General features: G+C 32.2%; 1 protein-coding gene across 3 annotated transcripts in view; it reads left to right on the forward strand.

Annotated features, from left to right (window-relative positions):
- Positions 1-22903, forward strand: part of LOC127723065 (uncharacterized) — a 63212-nt gene extending 40309 nt beyond the window's left edge. For all 3 annotated transcript variants that reach the window (XM_052229503.1, XM_052229504.1, XM_052229505.1), the window contains exons 3-9: positions 590-713; positions 5428-5670; positions 6158-6364; positions 8146-8303; positions 10608-10653; positions 13992-14120; positions 18325-22903. In XM_052229503.1, coding sequence (XP_052085463.1) covers positions 590-713; positions 5428-5670; positions 6158-6364; positions 8146-8303; positions 10608-10653; positions 13992-14120; positions 18325-18488 — 1071 coding nt within the window. In that variant the 3' untranslated portion in view covers positions 18489-22903. The remainder of the gene's footprint in view (positions 1-589; positions 714-5427; positions 5671-6157; positions 6365-8145; positions 8304-10607; positions 10654-13991; positions 14121-18324) is intronic.
- The last annotated feature ends 568 nt before the right edge of the window (positions 22904-23471 follow it).

Raw genomic sequence — 23471 nt, forward strand, 5'->3', positions numbered from 1 at the left:
TAAGGGTATAAAATACAAGATAATGAAAACCTGAAAGTTTTGTGGGCTGTTATATTACTGCCTTTACCCCTGAATATTTGTTAGCTCACTTAGCCCAAAGAGCCATGTGAGCTTTTCTCGTCAGTTAATGTAAGTCCTCCTTTTAACTTTTATAAAAAATCTTATCCTTTCAAACTACTGGACAAATCGGAACCAAACAAGATAATGTCGTTTGTTGCTTTGTAACATATTTGTTTTTCGTTCATTATTTTGTACATAAATTAGGCTGTTAGTTTTCTCGTTTGAATTGTTTTACATTTGTCATTTAGGGGCCTTTTATAGCTGACTATGCAGTATGGGCTTTGCTCATTGTTGAAGGCCATACGGTGACCTATAGATGTTTATTTCTGTGTCATTTGGTCTCTAGTGGAGAGTTGTCTCATTGTCAATCATACTACATATGCATCTTTTTATTTTTATACATAATCATCATTAGGGTTTTCTACTTATGAAAAAAGTTTTGCATTTAGATTTGAACTAAGTGGGATTTATTTAATGAAATAACTTGTGTATTTTCAATTTTAATCAATAAGAAATTGTGTCATTACAGGACTTTTTAGAAGGAGAAGGCAGTGGTCAAGAAAGTACAACAAAAGATGATACCACGGATGATGAAGATCTGATAGACTTTGGGTCCGGAGATAATTCTGGAGATGGATCAGGTGTGTCAAAGAGTAAGTACACTAAAAACTTGTGTGTATGTAGAGGTGAGGGTCTGTTGGAGTTTGAATCTGGTGATGGATTTAGTGAGGCACAGATTTAATAATAAAATAAGAAGATGTAATGTATTTTCCAATGAGACAAAATGACATACAAATAATTAACTCTTAGGTCACCACACACCCTTTAACAATGAGCAAAACTAATAAGTATGATATACAGCAACTGAATTACAGGCTCTTGACTTGGGACAGGCGCGTATAGAATGTGCCTGGATAGCATGCTTGCAGAGCCCAACTCTCCCCTTACCTTGGGCAGTTTTGTAACAGCATTACGTGGTCACCAAAGTATAAAAATCAGTTCAAAGTTAACTTAAAATGTATGTTTGGGTGTATGTGTGTGTGTATAAGGGGGGGGGGCAGTGGGTTAAAGGTTTGTTTTAGTTAAGAGTTTCGATCTGGAGATGAATTTTGTATGTAACAAAGTATGAACACTTAGAATATGTGTGTTGGGGTGGAGCTGAAGATTTGTTGAAATCTGAAGACTCATCAAGAGATGGATCTAGTGTGTCACAAAGTACTTACAGTACACTTACATAGGGGAGTGGTTAGTTATCTTTAAAAATCTTTTAATGAGTAATTTTAAAATTTATAAAGTCTATCAACATCTCTGTTAATCTATGACCTTTATTGGTCCCACCTGTTGTTAGAATAAAGTGAAGTTTAGGAAAATGTATTCAAAGGAAAAATGGATTTTCAGAAGAGGGAACTATTTTTATGGGAACTATCTAATGTGTATCATAAGTGTTTATACTGTTAAGTTATAAATCTTCTAATATTTCAATTCTCTTTATTGTTTTCATTTGTAGTCGCTGACCATTAAAACTTTAAACTTTGACTTCAAAATCTGACCATTAAAACTTTAAACCTTCATTGTACATCTAAATTTTTAAAGTTACTCCCCTAAAAAAATATCCTTACAACAACAGCGTGTTATAATATCAAAATAAATAAACATTCTTGTCCTGAATTGTAAAGAAATCATTTGAACTGTGACAAGTTTATTCATCCAGGTATTTCGGGATTAACACTTTCAATTTAATATAATTACAACTTTTAATAAAGAGAAAGTTTGCTGCTGAACTTTTCTGTATATTGCCTGATCTATGTATACTTGTGTTGTGGGTTTATTTTCATTCATAATCATTGAATAAAGAAGAAATGAATTTTGCATTTGAAACTTTTCTGTGTTAAAATTTGATTCATTTGTGCTGTGGCTGTTTAAAGGATCGATTGGTCAGTGAAGCTTTATGCCACATTAGGTCAAAATCCTATATCAATATTGTGCCAATTATTTTAATGAATAATAATGTGCACTGAAGATCAAATAACAATATTAAGGTACCAATACAAGTTATTAGGTGGGTTAAAACTTATTATTAAAGTGTTTGGTTTTTAAGTTTTAATTTCCCCGACATGTATATAATTTATTTGGAATGGACAAAGAAGTAAACAACTTTGACTGACATTTATGGAGTTTTGTTAAGTGCATTTACAAGGCTATAATCACAGCTAAACACATATTATCATGAGTATAAAGGCATGAAATTATGATTATATAACAAATTAATGTAATTATCATGACTCTTGCAGCCTACACAACCAATAATCTTGTACACGCTTATAATTATAAATTACACCAAAGTAGGAATAATTCTTATAAAATAGTGTATAATTGTGCTCATTCAGACAAAATCATGTATTAGTATGACACTTCCACACGATCATCATGCAACATGCATCATCGATTTTAAATGTTATACAAAAATGCAATGGACTAAACTATGTTGTACATGGACATGTTTATTCAGACCTGTTGTTTACAGATTATATAGTTATTATATATAAAGATGGTAAATAATAAGAAACTGTCAATCACCTTAAATTATCAGCAATCACATAGTAGAAAAACAAAGGATATGGGGTTTTCACCCATGACACAAAATCAATACATGCACAGGAAAAAACACAAAAAACAAAGGATATGGGGTATCCATCCATGACACAAAATCAGTACATGCTCAGGAAAAAACACACAAAAAGCTAAGGATATGGGGTATCCATCCATGACACAAAATCAGTACATGCACAGGAAAAAACACACAAAAAACAAAGGATATGGGGTATCCATCCATGACACAAAATCAGTACATGCACAGGAAAAAACACAAAGCAAAGGATATGGGGTATCCATCCATGACACAAAATCAGTACATGCACAGCAAAAAAAGACACAAAAAACAAAGGATATGGGGTATCCATCCATGACACAAAATCAGTACATGCACAGGAAAAAACACAAAGCAAAGGATATGGGGTATCCATCCATGACACAAAATCAGTACATGCACAGGAAAAAACACACAAAAAACAAAGGATATGGGGTATCCATCCATGACACAAAATCAGTACATGCACAGCAAAAAAAGACACAAAAAACAAAGGATATGGGGTATCCATCCATGACACAAAATCAATACATGCACAGTAAAAAACACAAAGCAAAGGATATGGGGTATACATCCATGACACAAAATCAGTACATGCACAGGAAAAAAACACACAAAAAACAAAGGATATGGGGTATCCATCCATGACACAAAATCAATACATGCACAGTAAAAAACACAAAGCAAAGGATATGGAATATTCACCCATGACACAAAATCAATACATGCACAGCAAAAAACACACAAAAAGCTAAGGAACAGCACTTTTATTGCTGTCCTTCATCTCAAGGTCACAGTGAGGCCTTCAACATAGAGAGAAAAAAAACTCACCTCACTGCCATTTTAAAATGGCCCATAGCACTAGTTTGAGCAGAATTCTTTGTGGAACATAGGTTTACATGTACAGCTGATCTCACAACACAAACAAGGTTAAATTTGAACAGACTTAGCATACATGTATATTACATTATGAGCCTAAAATATGTTGCAAGGTTCCACAATTTTGCTGATTATTTTCAATATTGGTGCTCTAAAAATTAGGTTTAATGAACTGTATATTCAGAAACTTTTGCATGCATCTATTATTTCGATTTTTGAAGAAGGAACAAAAATGAGTTCAAAATTATGTTTCAAATATCAGAATGTGAGTTCTTTATTGCAATACTCAAGTATCTGTTTATTTCATATTCACCAAAGATCAGTTCATTTCTAGTCATTTTGGAAAAGCTAAAAAATATATGAGTATGCAATTGGTCTGACAGGTTAATTGCTTTAAAGGCTGAGATATAATCACTAAGAAAACATATAACTCTCTGGAGAGTGCTAATCTATGTTATGGGAGAAAACCATCAGAGTAAAACCAATATCATTGCAGAAAAAACAAAGATCGACAGAAAACATTAATAACATAAAGCAGACATTTATCCTTATCATGTGTAGAACTGCTACCATTATAGTGTAGTATGATAAGTCAGAGGGAGTACCAATAATAGCAAATTTATGGATAAGCTGAGTTTATTGTTATTTTATCGTAATTTTCTGATACTTCCTGGAGACTGGATGTTGATGTGAAGAAAAGAATTAAGCAATTTGCCATTTCAGGATTTAAAGAAATTTGGGAGATATTTTCAAAATAGTTACACCAAGGCTTACAATGTGTTAACACGGTGTTAAACATTGATGCTAAACCACTTTTGTAACACTTTTTATTTAGGTGTAAAAAGTAAAATCACAAAAATACCAAACTCCAAGGAAAATTCAAAAAGGAAAGTCCCTAATCAAATGGCAAAATCAAAAGCTCAAACACATCAAACGAATGGACAACAACTGTCATATTCCTGACTTGGTACAGGCATTTTCTTATGTAGAAAATGGTGGATTGAACCTGGTTTTATAGCTAGCTAAACCTCTCACCTGTATGACAATTGCATCAAATTCCATTATATTGACAACAATGCGTGATCAAAACAAACAGACATAATAGGTAAAAATGTCACAAATAGGGGTACAGCAGTCAACATTGTGTTATCATCTTAATCACTATAAAAACAAACAAATGTAACAAAAGTTGTTGAACTGATAGATTTGTCTTTTGTTGTTTAAACAATTGGAAAACCCACAATCTACCAGATTATTAAATATAAAGTGGGTTAAACGTTAAATGAGACAGCAACCCAATGACAAAAATAACCAAAAGACATCTAGAGGGCAAGGTGCAGTCTTCAACAATAGACCGGTGTCTACAATTTGTCCTCTTATTAAAGAAAGTCAATAGTTCCTATTGTAAAGACAAAAACATACAAAATTCATGTTTCTATGACAACACATTTTGTTTGTACGGTTGGTGTCATACATTCATGGTTCTAAAGATGCACAAGGTGATTGATTCTGTTAATTTTATAACTTTGGCACAGCTGGCTGACTGGTGGCGATTTTTTTATGTTAAGCACTGTTAAATCCAGACCATTTCCCTTCATAATGTATGTCAGATATTTTTTAGAATAAAATAATTATACCCTACCGTATTTTTACCATCGTTAGGCAGGAAACAGCTACCGGTATATATTTTTATTTTTGCACTATTTTGTTCAATTTGGATTTGACTTCTAAAAACTAAATGGATTAATTTAAATTAGATGGTGTATGAATTTGTACTCCACCCTTTCTGGTAAATTGAATTTACTGACTTTGTCATTAAATAAAAATGTCTTATTTTGTAGTCGATCTTATCACAACAAAAGCTCCAACAACAAAGAAGATGACTGCATGTCAACAGTTAAGATCGTCAACGAAAGATTTCTCTTCAGATTTCTATATTCCTGAGTGTACAATAACTGGTGAATATGAAAAACGACAGTGTGAAGGAAAAGTCGGGTCTAAAAAATGTTGGTGTGTTGATCCAAACGGAAGAGAAATACCTGGATCACAAATGACAGAACCTGAAGTTCCAGATTGTCATGAAGGTAGGGGAATGCACATTATAGTTTAGATTTATGTACACTAGAAATATGTTGGGACAGATTTTATGCATACATACCAGGATATACTTTTCCTTTCCCTTGAAATTGGGGCCGGAAGAATATGCAGTGACCCCGATTTTACTATTTTTAAACTCATTTTGTGGTTTTTGGGATTTTTTTTTAAAAAAAATTTAAGAGAAAAAAAATTCTAAAATGATAGCCGTGTAAAAAAAATTGTATTATTACCTTCTTTTTACTGTCAATGAAACCATTAGAGAAATTACTCTGACTTGTTGCATTTTGATGAATAGTTAACCCTCTAGATTGATAAAAAAATATTTTCATACTAGTAACCTTAGTATATTATTAAAGCTAAAAAATAGCCAAAGGTAAGAAAACACAAAAGTTCTTGATCTCATGAATTTGTTGATTACTTTTAACATAATTTAAGAAATTTGTATTGCAACTGATATTTCTTTATTTTTTCCAGGAAAAAATTTGAAACCTTGTGTTTTTGAACTATTAAAGACCAGTAGTGGTTTATTAGGAGCACGTCAAGCACGTTGTACATTTGATGGTGAATACGAAGAGATTCAATGTCATGTCAGAGAATGTTGGTGTGTTGACAAAAAAGGAATTGAAAGAATGGGAACACGAGTATCCATGACAACCTGGAAGAAATCACCTGTTTGTGAAGGTATTATTTGGATTATTAATGATAGAAAGAAAATATTTCCTATGGCTGTACTTCTTAGTTGAGTGCACTTTGGATATGAAAGTTACTTACTCCTGGCTTTGTTAAATAATAATAAGTTACAATCTGGCAGGGTACCAGTTATGTAGTTAAAGTATAAATACACTCATGCAATGAATAGGATCAGGGTGAAAATTGTCATGTCTAATCAAATTATTTAAACTACTTAAAAATGAAAACATTGATGATACTTTCTTATGATTGGATGAAGAGGGGGCCTGACAGCCTAGTTGTTGTGTGCAAAACTTTTTAGGTCATATGGTACGATTTCAGCTTCTGTTTGGCAATTTTAAATATTGTAAAAGATCGATTTGTTCATGTTTTAATATCAAATGTACTCTATTGCATCCAGGGCAAATATAGCAAGTTTTCACATAGAAAGATTTATGAATATCCAAAATCACTTTTACATAAAATATTTAATGCATTTTGTACTTCTTTTTGGTAAGTTATATCATTAAAAATAAAAGGCATGAATTTTTGTAAATATTTCATAGTTTGCAAGTAAAAAACATTGAACTTTATAAAAGTTAAAGAATATTGTACATAGAATCTAAAACTTTAAAGGTCTCCTTAAGTTTCCATCCGTTGCTGCATAGTTAGACACTAATTGAAGACGATTTTCAAATAAAATTTCCAAACATATTTGTCAAAACTGTGAGTAAATACGTAAATATCATTCACAAAAACATTATTTTGTGTGTTTTAATTATATTCAAGACAAAATGAAAATTTTCATCTGGAAAACAATGTTAAATAGATCTTTAATTTTTAACTGTGTATTATTTGTGTTTTGGTCGGCTTGTGTTCTCTAATATGTTTTCTTGGGTTTTTTTTTACTGATAAATGAAGAAAGAGTCCATATATTAAATTTTGTAATTAATAAAGTTTTGTTCAGAATTAAAAAATGAAAATGCATTGAATGAATTTAATAAATGAGTATTCAATTAATATCCATGCCATATGAAATAAGCCCTGGGAATTAGCATCTAAATAAGGAGATAAATTACCAAATTCATTTTAATTATGTATACATGTATGTATATTGTATAATCATTACAATTGTATACTATTGCTTTTGTTTATAATCTCATTCAATAAATTTCAAGAGGCCAGGTCATGTTCATACCATAAACTGCTTGTAATAAATGACACATTATCACTGCAACCTATCAATAATATAAGACAAACTTGCATGCCTTGTGCAGAATGTCCTCCCTCCTCTAGATTTGATGCAAATTTAAATATTCTGCATTTCAGAAAGACAACACAAATTCAGTTTATATTCAATTCCATACATCTGAACTATTTTTTGTGCTGAGTTTCAATTTTGAAAGATAGTGGGATTTTTATGCCCCTGTCGTAGCGGAGGGGGCATTAAGTTTTGCCCTTGTCCATCTGTACGTACGTCCGTCCTTACGTCTTAAAGTTGGTTTCCGTTCTCTAACTTTAGTTTGCCTCAACCAAATGTGATGAAACTTATATACAATGCTTATTAACACAAAACTCAGATCAAGTACAAATGTGGGTAGCGTCACTTTTACCTTTCTTCAGTTATGTCCCTTTATATCTTTATATGATATGCAAGCGGGGGCATCATCTGTGTCCCATGGACACATTCCACATTTTTTTTTTTTGGCCAAACAGATAAATTTTGCTATGTTCTTGCAAATTCTTTGTCTGTTTAAAACTTGTTAACAATGAAAATTGAATTTCTATTTTAGAACCTATAAAGGGAACAATGGCTCCACCATTACTTGAAGTTACAAAGGCTCCTGACACACCATTCCCATATTATCCAGAAACTACCAAAAAAGTTTATCCTATTCATCATGAAAAAGACAAACCAAAATATGATCATGGTGACAAAAGTGATGACACAGTAAGTATAACTTTATAACTATTTCGTAAGTTATGAGACAAAATAAAATGCTAGTACTGTAAACCTGGGAACAGTATATCTAACGGGAAATGAATTTGATAGGCTTTTCAGTATAAAACTGATAAAATCCTGAACTTTACGAGACTTCAAGAGATTTATGGATTTTGGAAGCGTCTGACTGAAAAACTATTGGAACTGCTCAATAAGTTAACCATATAATTCCAACGTTCAACAAATACAATGAATTGATAAGTTTTATCGTAAAGTAGATATATTTTGTCATATAAAATGACCAATATAAGTGTGATTTATTTAATGCAAAGTGTTTTGTAATGGTTGGTGAAGTTTACAGTTACTGGGCATGCCATCGGCGCCATTTTTTGTCTCGCCTTGACGGAGTCAAAAAGAGAGACATAGGTATGCTGTTTCCGGCGACGGCGGCGTCAACAATGTATTAGTTTGTGATTAGGTCTAGTTCATGGTGAACCACTAGTGGTAGGACAATGATATTTGGTATGCAGTTGAATAAGCATTGGCATATCTCATTTCCATGGAGATTATTTGGCTCCGTCCCCTTAGTCATGGTCTATAGACTTTGAAAATTTTGCTAAGTTAACATGTATTAGTTTGTGATTAGGTCAGTTCAAGGGGAACCATTAGTGGTAGGCCCATGTTAATTGGTGTTCTGTTGTATAAGCATTAGCACATCTCATTTCCATGGAGAATATTTGGCCCCGCCCCCTCAGTCATGGTCTATTTACTTTGAAACTTTTGCTTAGTTTACATGTATTAGTTTGTGATTAGATCAGTTTAAGATGAATTGCTAATGTTAAGTCAATGATATTTGGTATGCAAATTTATTGGCATTTGCAAGTATCGTTTCCATGGAGATTATATAGCCCCACTCCTGATCATGGCTCATTGACTTTGAAACTTTTACATAGTTTACAAGTTAATGTTTGTGTTTAGGTTTGTTTAAAGGAAACAACTTATAATAAGTCAATGGTATTTGGTATGCAGTTGTATTGGCATTGGCGCATCTCATTCCATGGAGATTGTTTAGGCATGTACCTTCAGTCATGGTTCATCGACTTTGAATATTTGCATAACTTACATGTTAAAGTATTGCTATTTTAATTTCAACATTTGCATTCTCAAAATTACAAAAAGACGAGACATATCTCTGTGATAACAGTTTATTTTATTACCTTGTTTGCATTCTGTACCCTTCTGTGATGAAATGAATGCGATTATGACAAATTTGAAGTGACAGATTACAAGTTCGATACACTGGCATCACTTATTACTTAGTTTGAATGACATTCTATTGACATTAACAAAAATAATGTGTCATCATTCATGGTTATATTGGGAATAGCAAGTACGTATCGTGTCATTTATTAACTATGACCCGACAATAAAATCGGCTATAATTAGGTAGTGTCAAGTCCCGTCAACATATATATTATATTCCTGTGTAAATCAACAAATTTTCGCAAGCAATTTATTTTTTCAAACCGAAAAAAAGACAATTAGAAGTCATCACAAGTATGTCGAGCTTGAATCTTTCCTTAAAGAAAAGCATAAACAACAAGGTTATACAATGTCATCTCTCAAGGGCTAAATGCGAAATAAAGTATTCACGAAAATCAATTGGTTACTTTTTGGAAAATCTGTTCAGTCACTGGATACAGTGCAAAGGAAGGGAATGGGGCTTCCCATGCTGTTCTGTATCTCAAAGTCACAGTGAGGGCTTCAGCAAGAAGCAAAAGCTTACACCTCAACATAATTCAAGATAGCCCCTGTCCATGTTTTAAGAAAGATATGTTAAAAGTCTTTATATATCTTAGATAATGTAAATGTCATTGTCAAACTTGCATCATATAATCATGTTCTCGTCTTAAATATGCATTAAATTTGCCACTAGACATTAAATGGCCAGCCATCCATCAATCTTTCCTCATTGTTTTGAAAATCACTGGAGAAGCTTTCAAAATGCAAATAAATTACAATCTCAAGACACGCTTAATACGCCAAAACAATGAAATTGTATGAAATGGAATTTAATGATTTTTTTCTGGTTTTACTTCTCAAACTAGCAATAGGAAATCAGAATAACTTTTTCTTGAGAAGAATTCGATGTGCTTTTTTCAATTCACAATTTCTGTTTTGCACTTATTATAGTTTTATATTGTCAGCTCATAATTTGTTTTTTCCAATTTGAAATCTTAATTAACTTGTGACTCCCATTACTTATTTCTTAATTTTGTTCTAGTATAATAATTTGCTTACCATCTTTTTCAGGATAATGATGACAGAACACCAACTTCTGTTGATGTTAATATTGGAGGTAAGTCAGATGTATTATGAAATTTTTGTCTGTGGTTCACAGGACAGGGGTTCAAATTAATTGGTCAGAGGTCCAGGACCGTCTTTTCTGGGAGAGGATTTTAATTTTTATATAACAAAGGTCAAGGACCTCCCATTTATTACATTGATGCTTTGACCTTTGACCTCTTATGGTGGACCTTTCACTTAAAATTCAAAAGGTCCTGGACTTTTCATCATTTCAAGCAAATTGAACCCATGCATGATAGAAAAACAAAGGATATGGGGTATCCATACATGACACAAAATCAGTACAAAGATATAAGAAGATGTGGTATGAGTGCCAATGAGACAACTCTCCATCCAAATCAAAATTTATAAAAGTAAACCATAAGTCAAAGTATGCACAGCATGAAACACAAAAAGCAAAGGAACAGCACTTTTATTGCTGTTCTTCATCTCAAAAGTCATGATGAGGCCTCTCACCTCACTGCAAGTTTAAAGACGTCCCTAGCACTGGTTTGAGCGGAATTCTTTGCAAAATGATTCGGATGGACTTTGTAAGATGTATCACCACCAGATCGGTCTTTCCAAAAAGGAACATAATGGAAAGTAGTACATATTTAAAACAAAATAGTTCCTACGGATAGGAAGAATCAATCCACAAAAAGTATCTTGTTGGATTGTTTACCCTTCTAAGATACCACAGTTCTCCATCTCAAAGACTGGCCTTCTAAGATACCACAGTTCTCCATCTCAAAGACTGGCCTTCTAAAATACCACAGTTCTCCATCTCAAAGGCTGGCCTTCTAAGATACCACAGTTCTCCATCTCAAAGACTGGCCTTCTAAAATACCACAGTTCTCCATCTCAAAGGCTGGCCTTCTAAGATACCACAGTTCTCCATCTCAAAGACTGGCCTTCTAAAATACCACAGTTCTCCATCTCAAAGACTGGTTTCTAAGATACCACAGTTCTCCATCTCAAAGACTGGCCTTCTAAAATACCACAGTTCTCCATCTCAAAGACTGGCCTTCTAAAATACCACAGTTCTCCATCTCAAAAGACTGGCCTTCTAAAATACCAACCACAGTTCTCCATCTCAAAGACTGGCCTTCTAAAAAACCACAGTTCTCCATCTCAAAGACTGGCCTTCTAAAATACCACAGTTCTCCATCTCAAAGACTGGCCTTCTAAGATACCACAGTTCTCCATCTCAAAGACTGCCCTTCTAAAATACCACAGTTCTCCATCTCAAAGGCCTTCTAAGATACCACAGTTCTCCATCTCAAAGACTGGCCTTCTAAAATACCACAGTTCTCCATCTCAAAGGCCTTCTAAGATACCACAGTTCTCCATCTCAAAGACTGGCCTTCTAAAATACCACAGTTCTCCATCTCAAAGACTGGCCTTTTAAAATACCACAGTTCTCCATCTCAAAAGACTGGCCTTCTAAAATACCAACCACAGTTCTCCATCTCAAAGACTGGCCTTCTAAAAAACCACAGTTCTCCATCTCAAAGACTGGCCTTCTAAAATACCACAGTTCTCCATCTCAAAGACTGCCCTTCTAAAATACCACAGTTCTCCATCTCAAAGACTGCCCTTCTAAAATACCACAGTTCTCCATCTCAAAGACTGGCCTTCTAAAATACCACAGTTCTCCATCTCAAAGACTGGCCTTCTAAAATACCACAGTTCTCCTTCTCAAAGACAGGCCTTCTAAAATACCACAGTTCTCCATCTCAAAGACTGCCCTTCTAAAATACCACAGTTCTCCATCTCAAAGACTGCCCTTCTAAAATGCCACAGTTCTTCATCTCAAAGACTGGCCTTCTAAAATACCACAGTTCTCCATCTCAAAGGCCTTCTAAGATACCACAGTTCTCCATCTCAAAGACTGGCCTTCTAAAATACCACAGTTCTCCATCTCAAAGGCCTTCTAAGATACCACAGTTCTCCATCTCAAAGACTGGCCTTCTAAAATACCACAGTTCTCCATCTCAAAGACTGGCCTTCTAAAATACCACAGTTCTCCATCTCAAAAGACTGGCCTTCTAAAATACCAACCACAGTTCTCCATCTCAAAGACTGGCCTTCTAAAAAACCACAGTTCTCCATCTCAAAGACTGGCCTTCTAAAATACCACAGTTCTCCATCTCAAAGACTGCCCTTCTAAAATACCACAGTTCTCCATCTCAAAGACTGCCCTTCTAAAATACCACAGTTCTCCATCTCAAAGACTGGCCTTCTAAAATACCACAGTTCTCCATCTCAAAGACTGGCCTTCTAAAATACCACAGTTCTCCTTCTCAAAAACAGGCCTTCTAAAATACCACAGTTCTCCATCTCAAAGACTGCCCTTCTAAAATACCACAGTTCTCCATCTCAAAGACTGCCCTTCTAAAATGCCACAGTTCTTCATCTCAAATACTGGCCTTCTAAGATACCACAGTTCTCCATCTCAAAGACTGGCCTTCTAAAATACCACAGTTCTCCATCTAAAAGACTGGCACAAGAATTACCTCAAATATGGGGGAAAATCAAGGTGACAAAAAAATAAATAGAAATGACGTGGGAAATTGGATAACCAACTTTGAGACAGGAATCCAACAACACTGCAAAACTAGGGAGTATATTACAAACTCTTAAATAACTGCTACATAAATTTAACAGAATCTACCAAAGATCTACAACACCACTTTTTAGCTTACCTTGTCCAGAGTACCAAGACACAAACCGTTTAAATGCAGACATTCCCAATATACCAAGCTGTGAGATAAGTATGAAAATCATGCATGGATGCAACAAACATTGTCCCCAAACCAAATTTATGATAAATAAAAATGTCTAAACCTATATTTTGTTGCCAAAATCAAAATAAAAACCAGTTTGGAAGTAGATTTTGATTTCACCATTTATTGAATAAACATAAGATATTGTATCCATTAGCTTTTTCGGTTAAAATTCCTGAATAATAATAAAATGAAACCTTTCCACAGAATCATTTTCTTTTTGTTAAGTTATTTAAATGTTAGGAAGTTTAAATACAATAACTCCCCAGAGAACAAAACTATTGTATTTATACAATGGGACATGTGAACTTGCAAAAATTTGAATACCTTGATAAAGAGGAAATAATTCTGTGGTTTCATTTGGTTCGAAATAAGATACCTGATAAAGAATGAATATATATAAAACCTGTAATGTTTCCTTATTTTATCAAACTTTGCAGTCCAGCTAATGAATCATTGCATTTTATGTGATCAAATGTCTAACAATCCTTCTCGTATTTGTGGAAGTCTAAAAGAATATATAATTTACTGTACCAGACACCAAAATTGTTGAAATCTATTGCAGGTGGTAAATTCGATACTGATTCAGAGGACAACAGTAATATTGACAAATCAGAAAATATAAGGCCAGATAGACCAGAGGCACAGAAAACTACCTTTTTACAGATTATGGCTAGTCCAGGAATATTAGCAGGTATGAATTTCTTAGGACAAAAAAATATCTGGGTTTTTGCTAACGTGCTGAGATAAAAAGTTGGTAGCTAAGCAAATATTTTTTTATGCCCTTGCCATAGTGGAAGGGGTATTAAGTATTACCCTTGTCCGTATGTACGTCCGTACGTCCTGAAATTGGTTTCCGTTCTCTTACTTTAGTTTTTCTAAACCAAATGTTATGAAACTTATACACAATACTTATTACCACAAAACACAGATCAAGTTTGAATTTTGGTGGCGTCACTTATACTGTTTTAGAGTTATGCCCCTTTACAAATGGAAAAATTGATGAATTTTTCCTTTCCGTTTTCTAACTTAAGTTTGCCTCAACTAAACGTTATGAATCTTATACACAATGCTTATTACCACAATACACAGATCAAGTTTGAATTTTGGTGGCGTCACTTTACCTGTTGTAGAGTTATGCCCTTTACAAATGGAAAAATTGCTGAATTTTTATACGACCGCAAAAAAATTTTTGTGGTCGTATATTGGTATGACGTTGGCGTCGTCGTCGTCGTCCGGCGTCGTCGTCGTCGTCGTCGTCCGAATACACATTGGTTTTCGCACTCTAACTTTAGTTTAAGTGAATGGATCTTTTTGAAATTTTACTATCAGGTTTAATACCACAAAAGGAAGGTTGGGATTGATTTTGGGGGTTATGGTACCAACAGTTAAGGAATTAGGGGCCAAAAAGGGGCCAAAAATAAGCATTTTCTAGTTTCCAGACAATAACTTTGGAACAGTGTATGGATCTCTCTGAAATTATACTACAAGTTTCCATACCACAAAGGGATGGTTAGGATTTGCTTTGGGGGGGTTATGGCTCAAACCGTTTAGGAATTAGGGGCAAAAAAGGGGGAAAAACAAGGTTGTCCTGGTTAATGGACAAATACTTTAGTACAAAACATAATTTAAAGCAGTGTAAGGGAGATAAATCAAATACATCATTGAAATTATCTCCCTTACACTGCTTTTAAATTATGTATAAAGTAATGGTTAATGAACAATAAAGATAATTTAAAACAGTGTAAGGGAGGTAATCCAAATACAACGTTTTGGTTACTTCCCTTACACTGCTTTTAAATTATGTTTAAAGAAATGCATATTTATAAAGGAAGACCAGTAAAAATATCTGCAAATGTTGCATCTTTTTTTTTTACAAAAAAATCTATATGAAAGATTTGACACTATATTTTTAATTCTTTTATAAAATAGATTAAGTTAGCACTATGGTAAAATTAAATGGGTAATTATGGTTGCCAACTCCATTGGAAATTTGAATTGAGATTATGACCATATCTTGAGGGAAAGAATTTTTTGGGGAAAAAATGGGGGGGGGGGGGGATAAAAAGAAATTGTGGGGGGGTCAATTTTTTCTCATTTCAGATTTCAGAAATTAAAAAGAATTATTCTTCAAATATTATTTTTTTTTCAAATTTCAAATATTGAAAAATTTCAAGAAGTAATCTTTAATTGCACAGTATGGCACATTAGATTTGTAAAATCTTTGATCACATTTATTTATTTGTCATGCCGAATCTAACAGTATATTTAGATTTTTAATTTTGGGTCCAGTTTTCAAAATAGTCTACATTAAGGTCCAAAGGGTCCAAAATTAAACTTTGTTTGATTTTAGCAAAAATTGAATATATGAGGTTCTTTGATATGCTGAATCTAAACATGTATTTAGATTTTTGATTTTTGGCCCAGTTTTCAAGTTGGTCCAAATTGGGGTCCAAAATTAAACTTTGTTTGATTTCAACAAAAATTGAATGTATGGGGTTCTTTGATATGCTGAATCTAACCATGTATTTAGATTTTTTATTTGTGGACCCCGTTATCAAATTGGTTCATATTGAGGTCAAAAGGGTCCAAAATTAAACTTTGTTTGATTTCATCTAAAATTGAATTATTGGGGCTCTTTGATATTCCAAATCTAACCGTGTATTTAGATTTTTAATTTTGGGTCCTGTTTTTTAAATTGGTCTACATTAAGGTCCAAAGGGTCCAAAATGAAACTTAGTTTGATTTTAACAAAAATTGAATTCTTGGGGTTCTTTGATATGCTGAATCTAAACATATGTTTAGATTTTTGATTATGGGCCCAGTTTTCAAGTTGGTCCAAGATAGGGTCCAGTATTTAAACTTTGTTTGATTTCAACAAAAATTGAATATATGGGGTTCTTTGATATGCTGAATCTAAACATGTATTTAGATTTTTGATTATGGGCCCAGTTTTCAAGTTGGTCCAAATTGGGGTCCAAAATTAAACTTTGTTTGATTTCAATAAAAATTGAATATATGAGGTTCTTTGATATGCTGAATCTAACCATGTATTTAGATTTTTTATTTGTAGGCCCCGCTATCAAATTGGTTCATATTGAGGTCAAAAGGGTCCAAAATTAAACTTTGTTTGATTTCATCAAAAATTGAATTATTGGGGTTCTTTGATATGCCAAATCTAACCGTGTTTTTAGATATTTAATTTGGGTCCCGTTTTTTAAATTGGTCTTCATTGAGGTCCAAAGGGTCCAAAATTAAACTTAGTTTGATTTTAACAAAAATTGAATTCTTGGGGTTCTTTGATATGCTGAATCTAAACATGTGTTTAGATTTTTGATTATGGGCCCAGTTTTCAAGTTGGTCCAAGTTGGGGTCCAAAATTAAACTTTGTTTGATTTCAACAAAAATTGAATATATGGGGTTCTTTGATATGCTGAATCTAACCATGAATTTAGATTTTTTATTTGTGGGCCCCGCTATCAAATTGGTTCATATTGAGGTCAAAAGGGTCCAAAATTAAACTTTGTTTGATTTCATCAAAAATTTAATTATTGGGGTTCTTTGATATTCCAAATCTAACCGTGTATTTAGATTTTTAATTTTAAGTCCTGTTTTTTAAATTGGTCTACATTAAGGTCCAAAGGGTCCAAAATTAAACTTAGTTTGATTTTAGCAAAAATTGATTTCTTGGGGTTCTTTGATATGCTGAATCTAAACATATGTTTAGATTTTTGATTATGGGCCCAGTTTTCAAGTTTGTCCAAGTTGGGGTCCAAAATTAAACTTTGTTTGATTTTAACAAAAATTGAATATATGGGGTTCTTTGATATGCTGAATCTAACCATGTATTTTGATTTTGGACATTGGACCATAATAGGTAAATTAAAAAAATTCAAGTTCTTAGACCACATTCTTTCTGTGTCAGAAACCTATGCTGTGTCAAATATTTAATAACAATCCAAATTCAGAGCTGTATCAAGCTTGAATGTTGTGTCCATACTTGCCCCAACTGTTCAGGGTTCGACCTCTGCGGTCGTATCAAGCTGCGCCCCAGCGAAGCATTTTATTTGTTTGTGTTCTCTAACTTAAGTTTGCCTCAACTAAATGTTATGAAATTTATACACAATGCTTATTACCACAAAACTCAGATCAAGCGGGGGCATCATGGGACACATACCCCATTTATTTCAAAATGTTTTTAAATGATTTCAATAGGTGTGAAATCTAACTTAAATATAAGTCCACCAAATAATTCTAGGGTAGATGCTAAAAATTTGGTTTAGACATGGTAGAGGAAAGACATGTATTTTAGGTCTTACATTTATAACTGTCCAAAATCCACAAGTACCTTTATTTTCATTGTCCACAATTATAGTTCACTTTTTTCCTTCTTTTCTCATTCATTTCTAAGGTTTTATTGGGTGGAAATGAAAAGAGAGAGATGAAACTATGGTCATCCTAATCTATAAAAGAAGAATGAGAATTGAATTTAAAATAGAATTGTTATCTTGTAACCTTAACAGATTTTAGTATTGTGATACAATATATAATATGTTACACCGTTTTCGATTGGAATAACTCTCTGCCATTCATTTCACGGTTGACGGTCAGAGTCATAGGCCACAACCTTGGGCAATCACAGGCAACTTTTCCTGGATATTTAAATTTTTGATTTTGAACATTTTACTAGTAATGTATTAAACTAGGAATAACAATACTGTGTTTGGTCAATTTATGATTTAAACGGTGCCTTATATATGTTACAACGGCTAGGCTCTGCTTTGCCAGTAAAACTGCATTTGAAACCTTCAAATCACTAATTGATGGTGCTAATTCTTCAAACTCAGTACTGTTATTCCCTAATTCTAATCAATGAAAATTCATTATTTCTATTACAGCTGTGATTGGTGGATCAGTGGTAGGATTATTATGTGCCATCTTACTGGTGATGTTTATAATCTACAGAATGAGAAAGAAGGACGAGGGAAGCTATCCATTAGAAGAACAAAGATACACAAATTATTCATATATGAAGGCTCCTGAAAAAGAATTTTATGCATAGACTGTACACACTCAACTTGGTGCACTTAAAGACAATATGTTCTAAATAGATCTGTTTTACGGGAAAGGGGACATAATTCGTATAAAGGGGATAATGTAGCTAATGTGATCATTTGAGCTTTAAATAGTTTGAATTAAAAACTAGTTATCTTTGAAAACTGAGTTTACATACTAACAAAGAGAAAATTAGTGTTTAAAAACTAATGTAATATTTATATTGATACATTGTATATTCAGATGATGTAGCTGTGTGTACAAATATTAAATATATCTTCTGTTTTTTCGATACATATAAATATATGTTATTCATTCTACAGTATTTCGTTTCTCAAAAAGTAAAGTTGCTTAATATGTGCAGCATAACAACTTTATTAAACAAACTGTATGTTGATGTAGAATGAACACTATACTGGATGGACTTTTACAAGATTTTACACAAAGTAGTTAATCAAAATAGCAGTTATACTTCATTGTTCTGATGAACATAAAATGTTGTAGTTAAGGGTTGAATTATAGGTCCTTTAATATTTTGAAAATATATGAATGATATGTATTGTTCTGTAATGCCATTATATTTGGTCACAATGTGTGTGTTTCGTATAGCAGTTTCAGGAGTAGGAACTATTTTAACTATCAGGGAGATTCTTCAGAAAAAAGATAAACCTTTATCCCATTTAGGATATGCTGTAAAAATATGCATGTATGTGCTAGTGATAATGCCTATATTAGATATATGTGTGATTTTAGTAGATTGGAAATACACAAGATTGAACAAAGTGAAACTTTTTAGAAAAATTCATGGAAAATGAGGCATTCATCATCAAGATGAAAGCTCAAGAAAAAAAGTCAGTGCATTTGATTTTTTAGTTGTGGTACAAATGTATATCTCAATAGAAAGGCGATTTTTACTTGAACAATTTGTAAATATGTAACAAGAGAGTAACATTTTTAAATTGTATTTGTTTTAGTTTTATATTTATATGTTTTTCATCATGTAGACATTGAAAATGTACAATATTGATCATATTTGTCATTGTTTGTAATGTATTGTTTGAAAATTGAAATTCAATGCAACAAGTCAACGAGATAATTTAACTTAAGAAAGAAAACATTTCCAGAATTTACTCAAAATTAAAATTTGATATTTGAAAAAAACTAAAACCTCTGACATCAAATCAGCTTATAAGACAGAAAAACAAGATAGCAATTGAAATGGCTTATCAATCATGATGACAAAATAATTTTAATGTGATATTATGCAATGAATTTCAATTTTTTATTGTGTTATTATAATGTATGAATAACCTAGGAAATCCTATTTCCTCTGTCAAAGTTTTAACCCAAAAGTTTCATGAACAAAACTTTATAGCTATTTTAGAAATTTTCTTTTACAAACTTCTTTTATAAAACAATTGAATTTTATACAAATGTTCATATTTTTTACCAGACAACTTTTTAACTTAGAATGTGATGTTATAATTTGGTTGTAAAAGTATGCAATATGGATTGCATCTTTTAAACATTTTTTTGTGGTTTACGGTTGTACCAAATTAGTGATATTTTTATTGATTTATTTTTTAAATGAATGAAATTTTTACCATCAGTTTCCTTTTGGACACACTAATGTTTTTTTACTTTGATGTAACATTATACAAGCATACAAAAAAAAAAACCCCCATAAATATGTAAGATTATGTATTTTAACATTTGTAGAATAAAATTTTAACTCGTTCTTTTTTTTTCATTTTTAGCAACATTCCAAAAAGAAAACATTTTATCGGATTCATTTATTTCGGTTGGATACAAAGAAAAAAAATATGACTTATTCATAGCTGACTATCTAAACATGTTTTTATTCGGAATAGTTAAAAGAGCGTTTACAGATGTTTTGAATGCACTTAATGTGTTTGTTATAAGTTACTTTGTGCCTGCTTTAAAAATATCTCAGCTGTGATACTTTAAAGAAATAAAAGATGTTTTTCACAAGGGAGATAATTAGAAGGTATTAGATCACATGCCTCTTGAACCTCTAACATTCATTTAAAGATGACACTTTTTTCCCAGATAAAAAATACAGGTGAAAATTTTTGCACTTCTATATAACATTGGTGATAATTATTTGTCATACAGCAATAAATGTAGGATGTATATGTACATGTATTTGTAATATGACCTTTGAACTTCCTTCGAGGTAAACCACAGGATTTTAATCTGCATGTTAGTCATATAGACATGTCACTGTTTATGAAAAACCTGTAAAAAAAAAGATCTCTTTTCTTACCTAAAAGATTTTAGGGGTTCAAATAGATACAAAATTACGGGACAAAATTTGTTCTGCAATACGAAAAAGACTGGCAGAGGTCTGAAGTGAGGCCAAACAAACGAAAAAGACTGGCAGAGGTCTGAAGTGAGGCCAAACAAACGAAAAAGACTGGCAGAGGTCTGAAGTGAGGCCAAACAAACGAAAAAGACTGGCAGAGGTCTGAAGTGAGGCAAACAAACACAAATACTTGTAGTATATGTTTTTTATTTGTCATTTGACACAAGTTTTTTATGATAGTGCTTAAAATATTTGATACAAAACATATAAATAGTGTACCCATAGTTAGAATATTTATAGAACAGGGAATAACTTTGTAATTTTGTTTGAATTATATGTTGACAGTTTTTCACTTGGATCAGAACGAAAATGATTTTATTTATATTGAAGCTTAGAAATGACCAAGCTATATTTCTTTCTTGCAGAATAGAAAAATCACTAGTTTGACATTTTGTCCTTTGATCTAGTAACCTTTTGTCCAACAATTCAAGTTTTTGGAATCCAGTTTGCAACAAATTAATATGTAATGATGCTTGTTGATAACCATGATTGAGAATTTTTTGTGATAATTTAGAAATCTTTAAAAAAAATCCTGAAAAAATCTGAAAAATGTCAACATATAAATAACTTTGATTAGGGCAAATAATTTTTATGTATTGTTGATTTGATTCTGATATATTTTACCAAATGAACCACTGTTCAATAATATTGCAAAATGAGTAAACTTTAAAGGTATGTGTGTGTGTATATATATATGGATAATCCCACCGATACTAGTTGGAGATATTTTTTCCTATAACCACAACATGTGCAGTACATGAAAATGATAATACTGTTTCCTTGAGAAAAAACATTTTTTCCCAAAGACATCAAGTACTTAGTTTATATAAATGGGAATTCACTTTTATTTTATTTTATTTTTTATATAAGAATTCATCAACTGATGATTTTTTTTTAATTGATAATGCCGTTTTCCTGAAATTGTAAAATGTCTGTTAATTTTTTTTATTTTTGTTATATATGAAGAGTGACTAGATTTTCATTAAAATAAAAAAAAAAAATATCCTTAACTAATAAAATAATCCTTAACTGTTTTTTTTTTTATCACCTACAATATTTTTTTGAGCCTGTGATTTTTCAAGGAATACATAGTATTATAGAGAAAATATATCTCCCGATGTTCATGTCATGTTTTTCAAAACATGGAATAAAAGCAGCAATTTTTTTAACAATAGGGTGGTTTTATAATCTCATTTCACACATCAACCATAACTGTCTGGTGAAAAACCTATTGAATGATTGAGTTATAAGTACATATTTTCTAAATACCAATCTTTTATTTTGTGATATTATTTGTGTTGTTAAGTTATTTTTAGAACAAAGACAAAAACTTCCTTCAATGTTTTCATATTTTTCCATAGAGAATCAGGTCCAAAGAAGGTCAACATGGTCAAAGTTGATGTGTTTTTTTACAAGCCAGTCACATTTGATTTCCAGGACTTATGTCTTTTCAGTTAAATAACTTAATAGATGCTGTTTAAATGATAATATACAAATGTTTTGCCAACTAGCTCTGTTGAGTATACTATTGTTTCTGTAAATTTTGTTTGCTACAATTTTTGCTTGTTTACCAACAATGGTTATTTTCTACGATACTTATATTCGCCATGATGTCACGGTTATTTTCTACGATACTTATATTCACCATGATGTCACATGTCTACATCAATGCATTAAATTAAAATGCCTACTTAAATTTATAGTTAGTTCTCCAAGTCAAAAACTCTACTGTTACTTAATCGGTTTTAAACTCTTTAAAAAATTAGGATTAGTAAAGGATGTCACAGAAACTTCTACTTAAATAAAGAGTAAAAAAAACAACATTAATTTGAAATATTGACAAAAATTTGAAGAATACAAATTTTGCCTAGGAACAAATTAAAGCATTATAATCTACCTCTTACCATCTGGGAATAACTATGTTGATCTTCAACTTCATCTGTTTATTTCTGACGATTCTGTTCTTCCAAATATAGTTACCTCATGTTCATAAACTGTACATAAATAACATGAAATAAATGTCTTATTTTCAATAATGGCTTTTGTTTTAATTATATAAATATACCAGGATGATATGAAAATAAGGAGATGTGGTATGATTGCCAATGAGACAACTATCCACAAAAGTTCAAATGAAGCGGATGTATTAAAGCAATTATAGGTAACTACGGCCTTCAACAATGAGAAAAACCCATACCGTATAGTCAGCTATGAAAGGCTCTGACATGAAAATAGTATGAAACAATTCAAACTAACAGCCTAATTTATAACAAAAGAATTTGAGGAAAAGACATGAACCTCTGAACTACAGACTCCCGACTTCGGACAGACATACACAGATACCTGTATAGAAGGAGACACTTACCCTGTTGACTCACTTGGTCTTGCTCTTTTTGGAGTTCATGCAATTCAATCACTTTCTGATTGTTGCCTTAGTTTGTCTTTTACTAATGGACTTATGGGTTTCGGTAAACTACTGTCACCCTTTATTCAACAATATCATCAAATTCACCATCATGGTGTAGTCATTTCTTGCTGAGGTGCCATTTGAAACCGTCATCAATCAATCAAAAATCATTCAAACAGTTTTACCACCAGATATTT

The sequence above is a fragment of the Mytilus californianus genome, unplaced genomic scaffold (genome assembly GCF_021869535.1).
Source record: "Mytilus californianus isolate M0D057914Y unplaced genomic scaffold, xbMytCali1.0.p SCAF_13, whole genome shotgun sequence".
Classification (NCBI taxonomy): domain Eukaryota; kingdom Metazoa; phylum Mollusca; class Bivalvia; order Mytilida; family Mytilidae; genus Mytilus; species Mytilus californianus.